Source organism: Artibeus jamaicensis, unplaced genomic scaffold, assembly GCF_021234435.1.
Source record: "Artibeus jamaicensis isolate MK-2021 breed Jamaican fruit bat unplaced genomic scaffold, CSHL_Jam_final contig_471, whole genome shotgun sequence".
Classification (NCBI taxonomy): domain Eukaryota; kingdom Metazoa; phylum Chordata; class Mammalia; order Chiroptera; family Phyllostomidae; genus Artibeus; species Artibeus jamaicensis.
Genome location: NW_026521850.1, coordinates 3,122,930 through 3,137,880, shown reverse-complemented (window position 1 = coordinate 3,137,880; position 14,951 = coordinate 3,122,930). Strand labels below are relative to the sequence as shown.

General features: G+C 47.5%; 1 protein-coding gene across 4 annotated transcripts in view; it reads right to left on the bottom strand.

The window, feature by feature from the left end:
• SETX (senataxin) overlaps window positions 1-7,844 on the bottom strand; it is a 59,730-nt gene extending 51,886 nt beyond the window's left edge. Inside the window, exons 1-4 of one of the 4 annotated variants that reach the window (XM_053667683.1) lie at window positions 7,664-7,844; window positions 6,661-6,759; window positions 1,155-1,250; window positions 855-1,050 (exon numbers count right to left, since the gene is read on the bottom strand). In XM_053667683.1, the coding sequence (XP_053523658.1) occupies window positions 855-1,043 (189 nt within the window). In that variant the 5' untranslated portion in view covers window positions 1,044-1,050; window positions 1,155-1,250; window positions 6,661-6,759; window positions 7,664-7,844. Of the gene's footprint in view, window positions 1-854; window positions 1,051-1,154; window positions 1,251-6,660; window positions 6,760-6,900; window positions 7,479-7,663 lie in introns of those variants that run through there. The other 3 variants (XM_053667684.1, XM_037158592.2, XM_037158588.2) reach the window with 3 other exon arrangements.
• Between the last annotated feature and the right edge of the window lie 7,107 nt (window positions 7,845-14,951).

Below are 14,951 nucleotides of genomic sequence, written 5' to 3'. Positions count from 1 at the left end.
TAAAGAAAGAAAATCTTTTTTAAAAGTCCAGAAACTTAAAGAAGTGCTAGACCTCACGTATCCCATGCAACTGAAGAACCACCAGCCGCGGCCACATGCACAACACACACGAGCACACGGGCACGAGAGGGTCGGCGCTGTGCACGCACGGCTGTGCCGTCAGCAGCTCGGCATCCCTACCGAGTCTACTGAACAGGAAACGAGAAGTCGAAGCTTCTCAGTCAAAGCCAAGAACTAGGCCTCCTCTGCTTTCCTTTCCACTTCCCAGCCACTGGCACCTACAATGTCTTCAGCATAAAGACGCCGGTTAACTTCATAACTGGAAAACTGTGAACGCAAACTCTCCCCAACGGATTCCAAACTGCTCATCCCCCCCCTTTCCACACAGCCCTACGGTCTGTGGTGTTTCTCATCACATAAATGCAGCAGCCCAACATTCAAAGCTACAAATTTAAAATTCTATGTTTAACTTTGGTCACTATGACTGGGAAATATGCTTGCCCCTGGAGGTTTTTAAAAAATGAAGAGAAAAAAAATCAATGAAAAAAAAAACAGCCCATGCCACTCTGACACATGGATTTATAACACTGTCAAACACTGACATAAAATGTGAACCAACCCCCCTCTACATCACTTCATTCCATAGAACTGTTTTATGGGAGGCCATAAGATTCCACTTTGGGTTTCAATTCAATTCACTTGGCCAGTGACTCAGCACCTACTATACAGCAGGCAATGAATTAGGCACTTCAAAGTTTAAAGGATCAGTCCCCTGAATGCTCCCAAAAGAGCTCCAACTTGTCCTCCTGCTGGTCATCAAGCTGCGACCACATCCCCCACCTGATGTGACTTACCTCGTGCAAGACAGGCAGCTCGTCCCGTGCCCTGTGGTACTCAATCACACACTCTAAGCAGTAGCAGAGGTCTTCGTCTGCGGTCTGGAACTCGCCCGCTGCTTGGAACTCGCCGCCCTGGGCCGCGTAGCGCTGCAGGAAGTCGGTGGTGCAGGCGCCGCCCGGCGTGCACCAGCAGCACGTGCTCATCCTGAACCTGCGTCCAGAGCAGAGCGCAGAGCGTCGACAAAAAGACCAAACGCTTCGGGCCTACTCTGTGCAAAGAAAGGTGTGCTTCCTACTAACGACCCTCGTCCTCACCTTAGGATGTGCCTCCACCACTTCCAGAACAGTCTTCTAGCCAGCTTGACAGTTACTGACTAAACTCAAATTTGTGAACACTCAAAAAAGCCTTTTCTTTGACACATGAAAAATATAATAAAATGAAAGCATTTTGTTAGTAATAAACATAAAGCAACATACAGTTGTTCTATAGAAAAAGGTCAAAACTATGTAATAGTGATGGAAAATATACTGAGACAGAGAACTGTTTCCAAAGCACAGATTCTGCAGTGTTCCACTGATGTACTTACGCTGAGTCAAAAGCTCAGGAAATGTTTTACCTTCCCAAAAACCATGTTCCACAGATCCATGGAAACATAAAAATGCATACAAACTAATCCATACCAGTACCAAAGACTCATCCAGAGAGAAGACTGCCGCTTGTTTAAACGGTGCACTCACACGTGGATTTGCCACGGGGTTACACTCCCTGCTCACCACGCACTGCAACAGCGACGATGCTGACCTGCCGCTACTAATCTTGACACCCGGTTTTTGGCTGTCTCCAACTTTTTGTTTTTATACGATCAGAGCCTCTACCACCCAAACTCAAGTGAAAAGGTTAAGTAAGATTAGATACTTTTCCAAATATTAGCAGTCTCAAGGAGAGCAAAGTAGCAAGACTGTACCAAAACCAAATACGTCAAAGACGTGAGTGAAGATCTACAAGGCAGGTTTATCAGAACTGCAGATGGCACCAAACGGCAGATTATCAAATAGGACAGAGGCCAAATCCAGAGAGATCCCCAACTCGAACGACAGGTCTAAAAATAAGCTAGGATCTATATTTTTATCCCTAACTCAATGCACATAAAAGCAAACAGGATGGACACTGTCAGTAACCAGGTACTGTGGCTAAGGAAAGCAAATGTACTCATTAAGATAAATAAATAAAGGAGAGAGGGAGGAAAACAGGAGACGGGGACTGGGGCAGGGAAAACACCGGTGAACTGGAGCACCCAGAGCCTGGCCAGGAAGGGCTCAAAGTGCAAGAGGACAGGGCCTGGCACAGGGACACAGGAGCCAACCTAAACGAGCTCGCGATGGCCGAAGCTCAAACATCTGGAACACAACCAACGGAGTGACTGAGTTATGGCCCACATTATAAATACACATGAATCCATAGCAGCATAAACACACGACTGGCTGAAGGAACAAATGTGGGAGAAGGGGCAGATCTTCCTTTTAGAAGGATTCCAAATACACACTGATACTCGCCTCACCACTCCAGGAGGCAGCCCTTAATCCCACCCCCTCCTGAATGTGGGCGGGACTTGGTGGATTACCGCCAAAGAAGGGAGTATGGAAAGGAAAAACAGTAATTTTACAGTGGACACACCTGGCAAACACCATCTTACCCAGGTGATCGAGGTTAACACCATCTGTGGAGGTCACGTTTGTAACCCAACATGTGATCATGATGCCACTCCACCTCCGTGCTGCGCCTCTCCAAAACCCACGACACCGTCTACACACGAAAAAACACCACACAAACCCAAAGTGCTACCTAAACAGCTGTCAACCAGTCTGAAAAGAGAAGAAATGCACTCCCAAAGGGAAGCACAGCAGTATTCTTTTATATGGAGCTAATAACTGATTGGGAATTGGGCTTGGCAATTATCCAACAAACCACATCTTGAGAAACTTGACCTTAAGTATCCAGTGAATGTAAAATATCAGCCTGATAGAAAAAAAAGTAAGAAACCCAACTGTAAACTTAACCAAGTTCACCTCAGAAGCTAGAGGGCCCTAGCCTACACTCTCCCACTGGGGTGACGGCCCCACCCTCCGTGTCAAGCACAGACACGCACACAGAGATCTGTAACACGTTATCACTAGCATTAAAATTCAGGGGAAATCCATAGGACAGAAATGTCTAACATGTTTCCTTTCAGGGAGAGAGAAGGGAAAGAAAACGGTGAAGAAACATGAACTGGGTCTTTGGGAACCTTCACTTGGCAGCATGAGGGCTCTGAGCACGCGTCGCCCTAACACTCAGAACGCAGACAGAATCTCCGCTGAGGACGTCTGCTGAGGCTTTTGTGCCATAATGCCAGTTCTCTAAAATAAATTCATTTTTTAAAAAATCCTTTCTTAGCCCTGGCTGGTGTAGCTCAGTGGATTGAGCGCGGGCCTGCGAACCAGTCAATCGCAGTTCGATTCCCAGTCAGGGCACATTCCTGGGTTGCAGGCCAGTTCCCTGCAGGCCAATTCCCAGCAGGGGACGCATGAAAGGCAACCATACATTGATGTTTCTCTTGCTCTCTCCTTCCCTTACCCTCTAAAGATAAATAAATAAAATTTAAAAAAAAATAAAAAAAAAGATCCTTTCTTCTTACACCCAGGATTAAAGACTTATATGTAAATGCATGAATATAATCAAATACATGTATTTGTCTTGTGAACCAATTGTTAAAGTTTATTAATTAACTATGTACTTTCTTCATGCTCCTAAAAATAATTCAACACAGCTTTCAACAATAAAGTACTACATATAGAACAAGACAAGTAAAAAGGAGATTAAAAAAGAGTGAGGAATCTGAACTTATGTAGAAGAAACTTCACTTCACTAAGTCCTAAATCAGGAGCTTCCTGAAAAGCAAAGCAGAAAGGTGACACGAGGACACGTGCACGCAGCCCTCGCCTGAAAAACAGAAACTGCGTTCCGGCGGCAGTGCCCCAGCCCTTCCTGACACTAACGCTGCTCAAATCACAGTTTATTAATGCCTGCAAACAACGACTACCAAGTAACACAATGAATAGTGTTAGTTTTTGCAGAATGTAAAATTACTGCATTCAAAGAAGAATGTCATTTTCCTAAAAGGCCAGGATCACAACACCAGGAAGTCAGGTCTACAGAAGCTGGTTTTTTCCAGTGATCTAATTCAACGTGGAGAGTGAACTCACATCTAAGAAAAGAAAGTGAAACTTCTTCGAGATTTCTCAAACATCAATTATTTTGAGCATGACTTGGCAGATAAATGACTGTAGTCAACTGAAACTTTGAAAAAAATGACAGGACCAAAGTAGAATAATAACTTTAAACATATACAACCTATTAACAGAGTGGCTAGCAAATGAAGCCTTCCATTAAGAAAACCCCTGCCCTGGCCAGTGTGGCTCAGTTGGATGGAGCATCATCCCGTAACTGAAAGGCTGCAAGGTCGATTCCTGGTCAGGGACCGTGCAATCCCGTCCGGGCATGTGCAAAATGCAAGCAAACAGTGTTTCTCCCTCTCCATTCCTCGCTCTCTAAAAGCAATGTAAAAATGTACTCAGGTAAAGATAAAATAAATAAGGAAAAAGGAAAAAAGGAAATGATGGAACCTGCTTCTTACTTCACTCAGAGAGCTAGGCTACTCCCACACTAAAAGCAGAACTAAATTTTCTCAAACCCAATGGAAGTCACTCCCAAAAACAACAGGCAAACACCATGGAACCTACAAGGCCCAGTGGACAGTGCCACAGGGCACACCAATGACAGAAGCATGTTTCTGTGAGTGCTTGCAAATGACCACGTGTATGGTTATGTCCCCAAAACTAAAATCGTCACTGGCCTGCTAACTAAGCCCAGCGAATTCTGAACAGGGTATATTGTAATTTTCCTTTTAAGGGAAAACTACTGGTAGGTGACCACAAATCCTGTTAAGTTTTTGCCCAACTGGTTCTTTTGGAGGTTGGTTTTGTTAATTTAATTTATGAAATTCTGAAATTGTTTAATTTCATCAGAACTGTTTGAACCATTACTGAGCCACAGACAGGGTGTCCAGGGAATCCTCAAGCTGCAGAACAGAACTAGGAACCATTCCCCAAGGATCAAAAAGAGTCCATTTTATTAACTTCATCCAAGGGAGCGGATGTGTCAGTATCACAGGATGCTCCACCAGAGGCAGAGCTGGAACTTTCCAGAGCCTTACCCTGGAGACATCATTTTTCAGTATTAGCTGGCCAGAAACTTCAAATAATAATAAACTTTTTTTTCTATCCTTCCCAGCTAAACTTGAGGAAAAAAGTCCAGATTCATTTGCTCGGCTCCACTGCACTCTGGTTTCTACCCTTACGTTCACTGAATGCTTTCACAGAAGTCCTTCCTAATCTCTGTATTACCAAATCCAGCAGACAGATTGAATTTAAAATGTGCAAAAAGAAGAAAAAGGAGAAAAAAAAGAGAAAGGAGGAGAAAGAAAATGCTGACCACACATTCCTTAAACCCTGTCCTGCGGCCGCGCGGCTCCACTCAACTCTTCTTCACTATCACCTCTTCCTTTTGGCCTCTGCAAACTCAACAGCCTGAAGGCGGTCCTCAGGACTCTAACCTCTTCATCTAACACCCTTCCTGGGTGACCTCATCCAAACCACTGCTTCAACTGCTGCCTATTTTGAAGCTTCCCAAAAACTGTGAGGGTATGTAGAACCTTAATGCAATCTTAGCTCCATTTCAGCTACTCGGTAAGCGATGACCCAGCCTGGAAGTCCACAGAGACAGACGCACCAAGGTCTAGCTGCGCAGGGAGTCTCTGTCCGCCTCACAGGCACCTCCAAGCAAAAGGAACCAGGGAAACACAAAGTCTTCCCCAAACGTGTGCTCTTTTCTGTACTTGTGACATTGCTGCCCCTCTGGTTTTCAAACCAGTGTCCTGTGAATCACCCTGCCCTCTCTTTCCCCGCAGAGTCTATATCCTTGATTACACTGTACTTCACTTTCGGTGAGACTGCCTCTGCCTCGGTTTAATGCTGCACGTTTGCACTGTTGGTCTGGATTATAGAAAAAGCCTGAACAGAATTCTTCTGCCTCTTGTTCTGATCCACCACCAATTCTTCTTCAAAAATGCTGCCAAAGGGCAAAGAAAAAGCTGGATTTTGAAAGCACAAACGACTCCTCCACAGCCTTGGGGTAAAATTCACATTTTTGAGCTCACCACACCAGGCCCTCCTTGATCTGACTTCAGCATCACCTCCACACACTTGCTCTCCCTGAAATGCTTCCCAGTGTTGGGGATTCTCTGCCTTTATGGAAGATCATCCATCTGCCTTAAGCACCTACCCTTCACACCTCTGCTGGTTCGCACCCCGGAAGGCACACCAAACTCACCACAAAAACTTAAAAAAAAAAAGATGAGACACTACTGATAAAATTCAGACTAAATTTTTAAAAAGAACTCCACCAGTGATTCTGATCAAAAGCATACAGCCAACCCACTCTGGGGCTGATCACACCTGCGTGGCCCCCTGCGACTAGGGCTTGTCTGACCCACCCTCCCCTTCCCCGCGGTCTTTCATGACCTTCTGCTTTATTCTAGGACTCTGCATGTCTCTATCACTGTTCTTCCATGTTGGGAAGAGCTATTATTCTCAGAAATCATGAATCTGTAGTGCAAGGATCTATTCTGCATAATTTCTTTTACTGCTGCTTGGCATATACTGCATGACAGAAAAATGTCTTAAATGTTTGCTTAAAAAATAATTACCAAGGCCCACAACTTACAGAGATGTGATCCTCTCAGTCGCGATTCCTGGGCGTGCCTGTGAGAGGGTGAGAATTTGCCTTCCTATGTACCCAAACTCTGGCCCCAAAAGAGTATTTCTGAAAAAAGAGAAAAAGGAAACAAACAAATAAAGCAGTGTTTATTATACTCTCCTCTGATTTTCACATCAGTGCTCTAGGTAGAGCCAGATGTTACCATTTGATGAAAAAGCACACGCTCATAGAACTCAGACAACTTGCCTACTGATGGTGCAACTGGATGCCAACCTGCGGGGGCGGCTCTTGTCCCGCTGGGTCAGGCCCCGCATGGTCAGAAATGCCCCCAGTGGGAGGGGACACGCAGGTGTGATCAGCCTCAGGATCCGCACTAACTCATCCCTGTCACTGTCCACGTGAAACTCTCCCTCCTAACCTAACCACAGGGTTCTTTTCCCGCCCACACTCGTGCCTGGTCCCCTCTGGGCTGCCAAGGTGGGGGGGTGGGAGGCAAAGCCCCTCTGACCGGCTGTTAGTGATTCACCACCTTCAGGTGGAGCAGGGAGGGCTCAGGTGGCCATTTAGGGGAAGCACTCTCTCCCAAGGGAGAGACCCGGAGTAGGAGAAAGACAACCAGAGCAGGAGAAAGATGGGGCGTCGAGAGGACCAACACTTTCTGAAGCGAGACCTGCCCAACGACCCCCCAAAAGACACCACACGACGCCCAAAACAAAAACAGCTCACACGATACCGCACTGTGGACAACGCGAAGGGAGAAGTGAGGTCCCAGCGCCTGGGATCCTGGTACGCAGGAGGCACCAGAAGACGACCCCCCAAATGCTACTGGGGTGCCCTCCTGCAGCGCCGTGACCCTCAAGAGAGCGTCCGAGCGCCCGCCGCCCCTCCCCCACCTTCCCCCCCGGCCCGCCCTGAGGTCTGGAGCCGCGGCAGTTACTCCCAGCTGCCCCGCGCGCACCAGCCGCGCACGCTCTCACGTGTGCAACCTGGAGCCCGCCGCTCTCCTCACCCAGCCAGGCCTCGCGGCGACTGCTAGCCCGGCTCCATGCCTCTGCTCCCTACTCCACCGAGGGCGGAAGCGCAAGTCCCCACTCCACCGCCCAACCCACAGCCGCCGCGAGCAAAGATCCTGCCCCCGCGCGCCGTCGGCCGCCCGGAGGCCCCGCCCCAACTTCCAGTTTGTTTTGGTGCGCCGAGGGGCGGGCCGTGGGAAGAGGGGCGCCAGGGCTCCTTGAGGGGGCCAAGCACCTGGCACTACCGTCACTTCCGGGATACAGGGCCCACCAATCAGGTGGGCCCGCGCGGTGGGGGCGGAGCTTGGGCCCTCCCGAGCTTGGGGCGTTCGCCCGGGCGCGAACGCGGCCGGGTCAGGCACTTCCCTCGCCGCCCCCTGTCCCCGCCCCGGTAGAGGAGGTGCCTGACCTCCTTTACTAGGGTGACTTAGGCACCTACTTTTTTTGCCTCCCTGCTCTGTCCTTCAATGTGTTCAGGGCCTCAGCAGTCTCAGGAGGGTGTGTTGCAGATTGCGAAGGAATTTTTGTCCTTTTTAGAGTTCCCTTAAAGACCTAACACATATGTAGTGAACATGGAATGGAGGGACAGATGAACTTGTATTACAGAAAAGGGCTACATTAAGTATTGACACTCGGGAGAACACATGTACTTTATAACCCAGGAAAAGGATGCATTAAGTATGATCGAGAAAAACAATGCAGACTGTTACAGTAAAACCACCACTGGAAAGCCTACGCACTTTTTTAACACGTACTTGGAGGATGAGCTGCTACCACTATCTTTCACTCTAACAGAAAAGGCAGAAGAACCAAACAGTTGCGAGCACCGATCACTGCTGTAAAGAAAAGAGGAGGCTGAGACGGACCCGACCCAGCAGGCTGGTCGGCGAGTGTCTTACCGCGCAGAGCCTTCGCGGGAGAATGAGGGGCAGCGCGCCAAGAACGTGGAAGGCGCTGGGGATGGAAGGTTCCAGCGAGGGGGCGTGGCTGGTGGGGCCCCGCCGCGGCCGTTATGGTAATTAGCCAACCTGGCCGTTGAAGTCGGAGCACGTGACTGAGACCGTTATTCTCCTGGATTCTCGAGTTTTCTACCGTGGAATAGTTTGGCCATATTCAGTTGAAGTGTTCAAAGAATAAAGTTAGGAAACTGTTTCAAACTGTGCCTCATTACCAGTTGTACATGCATCCCTTTTTAAATAATATTTTTGTGTAATACTTTTGAAAATACAGACCAGGATGGCTATCGAAAATAAACTGAAAAAAAAGATAAGGTGGCAAGTCACCTGAATGTCTATTTCTCTGGGATAACTATTTTTAATGTATATCCTTGCAAAATTTATTACATATGCTATTGAAGTGGACATGGGGAGAAGGGGTGTAAGGGGAATGGATGGGAATGAAAAGATACAATAAAAATAAATTTTAGAATATATAAAGTAGATGTGAAAGAATATTCTAAAATACTATGCTCCTCACCACAGGGTAAGAAACAATCTTACCCTGAACACTGAACGGAGGAAGTTCACTAGACACTGTAGTTTGGGCTAGGGAGGCCAAAATCAGAAAAAAGTAAAATTTTAGGTTGAAAATTATTTAATATTCAACAACATATTGGTGTTTATAGCAATATAGTCATAAAATATGTTTTGTGATATGTTTAAGGAGGAACATGCCCATGAAGGCAAAAAAATGCTGAGGTCTCACTACAGCCATACTTTGATCTTGCCTCTGAGTCCTCTGTGCTCCTTATAATTTTACCATAGTTATTTTTAATCTGTAAGCAATATATTAAGTTTTGCATGCTTTTTAATCTTATCAAATTATACCGAATGCATTTTTCTGCAAATCGCTTTTTACACTCAACATTATGTCCTAAGACTGATCCAAGGTGCCATCAGGAGCTATAGAGCCCAAAGCTTAAACAACTTGCGGGTGTTCTTTAAAATGCTGCAACAAGATTTATGGTTACCAAGTTGAGAATAACATGAATATTCCTCTGGAATGAATGGCACAAATTACTAATTTAAAGGGGGAAAATCTACAAATATAAAAAATCTTAAAAAACCCAATATATAAACTGCAAACACAATTCTATAAAAGTTACATATTTTGGCTTCATAAGGGTTTTATGAAGGGTTTATATTAAGGGTTTATATTTTATTAAGGGTTTATAAATGTTTCTTTCAAATTAGTGATTTTGTTTGCTCATGTCATGTAAATTTTTACATATGAGCTGTAAAATCTTAGAGCACATAAAACTTCAAGCCTAAACACTCAGAACTGATGACACCTTATTAGCAGCCATTCTCATTTGTACACCCACTTGTGAGTTTTATATGTCAGTATTTTATGTCAAAATGTTAGTACTTTTTCCAGCTCGAGCCCTCCTCATCATTATTTGGATTATCAATACCCCCAAAGCCTGTTACTCATTATTTCTCTTTGAAATGGATCTCTTCTAATGAATTATTGAATTTTTGTGGTACTTTCTCTTGATTACGTCATCATTCACCCTCACTTTTGCTTCATATTCCATTGATTTTTGTCAACATTATATATTTATCTCAGTTACATACAATAAAATATACAGATTTTAAGTGTATAGTTTGAGGCATTTTAACAACTTTATACTTTTGTGCAACCATCTTCAATCAAGAAACCTTCTCTTCGTCCCAGAACCTGCCCTTAGACCACTGGTAGTGAACCCCTTCTCTGCTCACCTGACGGAACTGTTGACAACTGTTGACAACTTTTTTAAATCAATGGAATTACACCCTATGCACTCTGTCCTCTTCTGTTTGACGTGAAGAGTGTGAAGTTCATAGACGTTGCCCGTATTAGCAACGCGTTTTCATCGCGGAGGATGTCATGAGAATGGGTGTAGCGCAATCTGTTTTTCTTGCTCATCGGGTAGATTTTGGGTGGTTTCAAGTTTTCTGCCATTATGAAGAAAGCTGTTATGACCTTGGATAGAAATCCAGGGGTGGAATTTCTGGATTAGAGTAGAGGTAGATTTAACATCAGGAGGATTTACAGTCCATGTTCCAAGGTGGTTTTTGCCATCTTATGTTTCTATAAGCAACATACAACCTCTCTATCTGCTCCACAACCTTGTCAACTCCCATTGTGAATCTTTCAAATTTCAGTCATCCCAGTGGGTTAAACTGTAGCTCATTTGTTATCCTTGATATCTAACGCTGTAGAACACCCTGTTGCCTGCTTATTGGGAATTAGTATATCTTCTTCAGGAATTGTCTGCACAAGTCCTTTGGCCATTGGTTTTTTTTTTTAAAGGACTTTCCAGGACTCCTGACCTACAGGACTGCCAGACAATAATTTTGTGTGGTTTTTAAGCCACTAAATTTGTGGTAATTTGTTATATTGGTATAGAAATTGAACACAGATTTACTTACAATTTCAAACTTTCTGTTTGCCACTGATATAGACATGGAATTGATTTTTATGTATTGATCTTGCCTCTAGCAACCTAACTGGCATATTTACTCTAACACCATTTCTGTGAGGTTTTTTTTTTTTATTTCCTACATTCACAATCAAATCATCTGAGGGGGAAGGGCAGTTTGAGAGCTTCCTTTCTGGCCCGCAGAGGTTTCGCTTCCTTTTCCTGCTTGACTGGGCTGACAGGTCAGGTGTCAGAAGTGTTGAGAGTAGGCACCCTCTCTCCAATCTCAAAGGGAAAAATGTCAGTGTCTCACTTTTTGAAATAATGTTTGCTGAGGTTTTTGTAGATACCTTTGCGGTGGAGAAAGTTGCCCTCTATTTTTACTGGATGGATTTGGAATTCATCAAGTGCAAATCATTTTTTTTAAGATTTTATTTATCTTTAGAGGAGAAGGGAAGGAGAGAGGGAGAGAAATATCAATGCGTGGTTGCCTCTCGTGCGTCCCCCGCTGGGAACTGGCCTGCAACCCAGGCATGTGCCCTGACTGGGAATCCAACCAAGGTTGTTTGGTTCGCAGGTCCGCGCTCAATCCACTGAGCTACACCAGCCAGGGCAAATGCAAATCATTTTTATTCTTTATTAACATGGCAGACTGTACTGATGGTTTCTTTCTTCAATTTTTTGGGGGAGGTACTGAAACAGACGCAGACACGGAGCAGGAGCCGGTGGTTGCTGGGGGTGGAGGTTGGTGGGACCGGGTGAAAAGCATGAAGGGATTGAGAAGTACAGCTTGGCGGCTACAAAATAGTCACGGGGAAGTAAGTAAAGCACAGGAAGTACAGTCGGTGACACGTGATGACTGTGTGCAGTGCCAGGTGGGTACTGGGGCATCAGGGGAGCGCTGAGTAAAGTACGTGAGGGTCTAACCACTATGCTGTCCACCCGAAACCAATACAAAATAAAAGTGAAAGAAGAATTTTGTGTAGTGTGAGGGAAACAGGGGCCTTAGACGGGCTTGGGAAGATAAGTGACGCAAGGTTGTGATCTTTGCAGACACTGTGATATAGAGTGTCACCGCAAGATGCGGTGGGAAACCCTTTCCAGAGTTTCAGCAGGTTGGGAGTGTGAGCAACTGATCCCACAGCTGCGGGGAGCACGGATCGGAGAAGGGTCGGCGCATGAGACCAGCGTCGCCCGAGGTCCTGGGAGGTGACAGGGGAGGCCGAGTCCGGGTGGGTGCGTGCAGGCAGAATGGGTGGGGGGTTGCCAGTGGACTGGACATGGCGGGACCAGGGGAGAGGACAGCAAAGCTTCCTGACTCACTAAGTGAGAGCGCCACCACTGGCAGAGATGAGAAGGCCTGGGGGCGGGTAACAGGTTTTCAGTCGTGTGGGCGACTAAAATGTTGTTACATGTGAAACTCGACATGGACGACACCTCAGTGGAGACGGCAAGCAGCAGGTGAATTCTTTAGCCTGGAGTTCAAGGAGAATCCGACCCATAACCACACACTAGGGAGCGGTTGGCAGATACTGTTATTTCCAAACACTGGGAGCGCGTGAAGACCCCCAAGCGGCCCTGAGGAAGAAGGACATTTAGAAGTTGGGGGGAGTGGGGCAGAAACTAATTCTGTATGACTATACACGTTTAAGGGTGGCCAATACGAGAGTGTTACATGGTGATAATGGTCCAGTGCAGGAGAGACGACAATTAAGGGGATCAAAACCTCTGCTGTGACCTCAGGGCAGAGACACAGGGCTCAGGGGCAGGGAGTCAGCGTGTAGCAGGAGGAGTGGGCGTCCCCGGAAGTCGGTCTGTCCAGCTGGGGGAGGAAACAGGGTACCTGATGTACACGGGCTTCACCCCTCAGTGACTCGTGGAAGGGCAGACGGGTGTGGAGAGGTCGGCTGTTTCAAGCTGCTGACGTAGGAAACAAAAGCCCGAGGGAGACTAAAGGGGACTCCTTTGGTGTTTGGTGTGTCCACTGGGGGCTCACAGTCACGCAAGTGACACCACCCAGGTGAGCTGTGTGACTCCGGTGGGGGAACATTCAGGTCTTCGGGTGCAGGGAGGAGGCGATGGAGGGCTCCTACAGACTCGGGGTCTCAAACGGAGAAGTACCACAAAGGGAGAGAGTGAAGAGCTGAGGGCGGCCGAAGAGAGTCAGATGCGGTCAAGGAACCAGACGGTGGTGTGGATTTCAGGAAATGAACTGGAAACGGCATCCAGAAAGTGTCAGGCTGTGCGTGGGCCAAAGCTGCGCCGTCCACTGCTGCGCCTTCAGCTCAAACCGTATCTGGCTGACCCAGTGTGGTCGGCACTTGCGGAACTGAAAGCATTGTGTTCAGAATCCAGGCCCTGGTCTGATGATGAGACTCTTTCTTCTTCTTTTTATTTTTACGTTGAGAGTACACTGATTGCAGTCAGGAACAGTGAACAAGGGCTTAGGATAGAAGAAGCCACAGGAGAGAGCCTGGGCGGGGCTGCTTGGGCTTTCTAGAAACGTTACAGGAGAGAAGTGAGCCATGAGCCGAGAGAGGGCTGCTGTGAGCTCCCTGCAAGGTCAGAGAAAAGGGGGCCCTGGAGACAGGTTCGGGGGGGTTCGCCGGGGAGGAGCCGCCACTGCCCACCGCTCCCCTGGCTGCACATCTCATGGGGACACTTAGAGTTTAGGAGGTGCATGACGGTGGGGGAGGAAAGGGGAAGGCACCGGCGGGCCCCTGGGAGGACGGCACACTTTTTTTAAGACCTCCACTCTGCCGCAGCGTCCTGGCCTCTTTGTTGCATAATTAAGTCCATAAGGGAAAATAAACAGCTAAAAACATGCTTATTGGAAAGTGTAAAATGGGGGCAGGGGAGTGGAATGTGTAGGAGGGTATGGGGGGGGGAATGAATGGTAATAAAAGAACACAATGAAAAAGAAAAGTGTAAAATGACCAAGAACTGGGCCAAGAACTCCAGCAAGGCACCGGGCAAGTCGGTTGGCAAACACTTGGGTTGGTCCTTGGTCGTTTCCTTCTCTCTATCTTTGTTCACTTACTGAGCCTCCTCTTCCTCCTCCTCCCAGGTGCCCCCTCTGCCCTTTCCAGCCCTGAACCGGGGCTGTCCATCCCAGGCACCACACCCCTCCTCATAGAGCTAAGGACTCTGTCTCACCGGTGCGGCTTCTCGGCTCTTCTGTCCGTCCTCTTCTCGAAGTCCGCACATCCCAACCCGCACCGGGGGATCCCGCCCTCCCCCCACAGGCATTTCACAGAGCCAGTCGGCCCTTCCAAGTCCCTGCAGTTGTATGGTATACATCTTCCCAGCCCCAGGGGGAGGCACACAGGAGATAGAGGCGAGAAAGTTAGAAAAATCCAACTTTTACACAGTGCACACGTTTACTAGGTAAAATTCATAGCATGGGTACCTGATTTACTGTCATCATCTACTCTTGTGGTTTGCACGGGACCCCAATTTTCTCCCGGGAAATGGACCCTCTCGGCCACTCGAGGGATGCTGAGCTCCACCCCGGCTCCAGAGGCGAGCCCAGTGTGGCTGCTGCCAGCCGTTTTCCCGGCTAGTGAGAGGTCAGAGTTGGGCACACGTTTCAGTCTGGGCATGAGGAACAAAACCGGAGCTTAAGCCAGAACAACAGAAAGAGAGCCTTTTCCTTCCTCTGGGTGGGTATTGGGACTGCAGAAACGGGGGCCGTGTGAAGGGGGCCCTGCGCGGCTTGGAGAGGGCTCCAGAGAAGGCGCACCCTGGGGCTGGGGGCGAGCCCTCCCCCTGGACTTTCTGCCGAGAGCTCCCAGGCCCCTCAGATCTCAGTTTGAGGTTTGGGCCCTTGCAACTCACGCACTCTAACCTGTAAACGCACAAGCCTGCTGCCCAGAGAAATA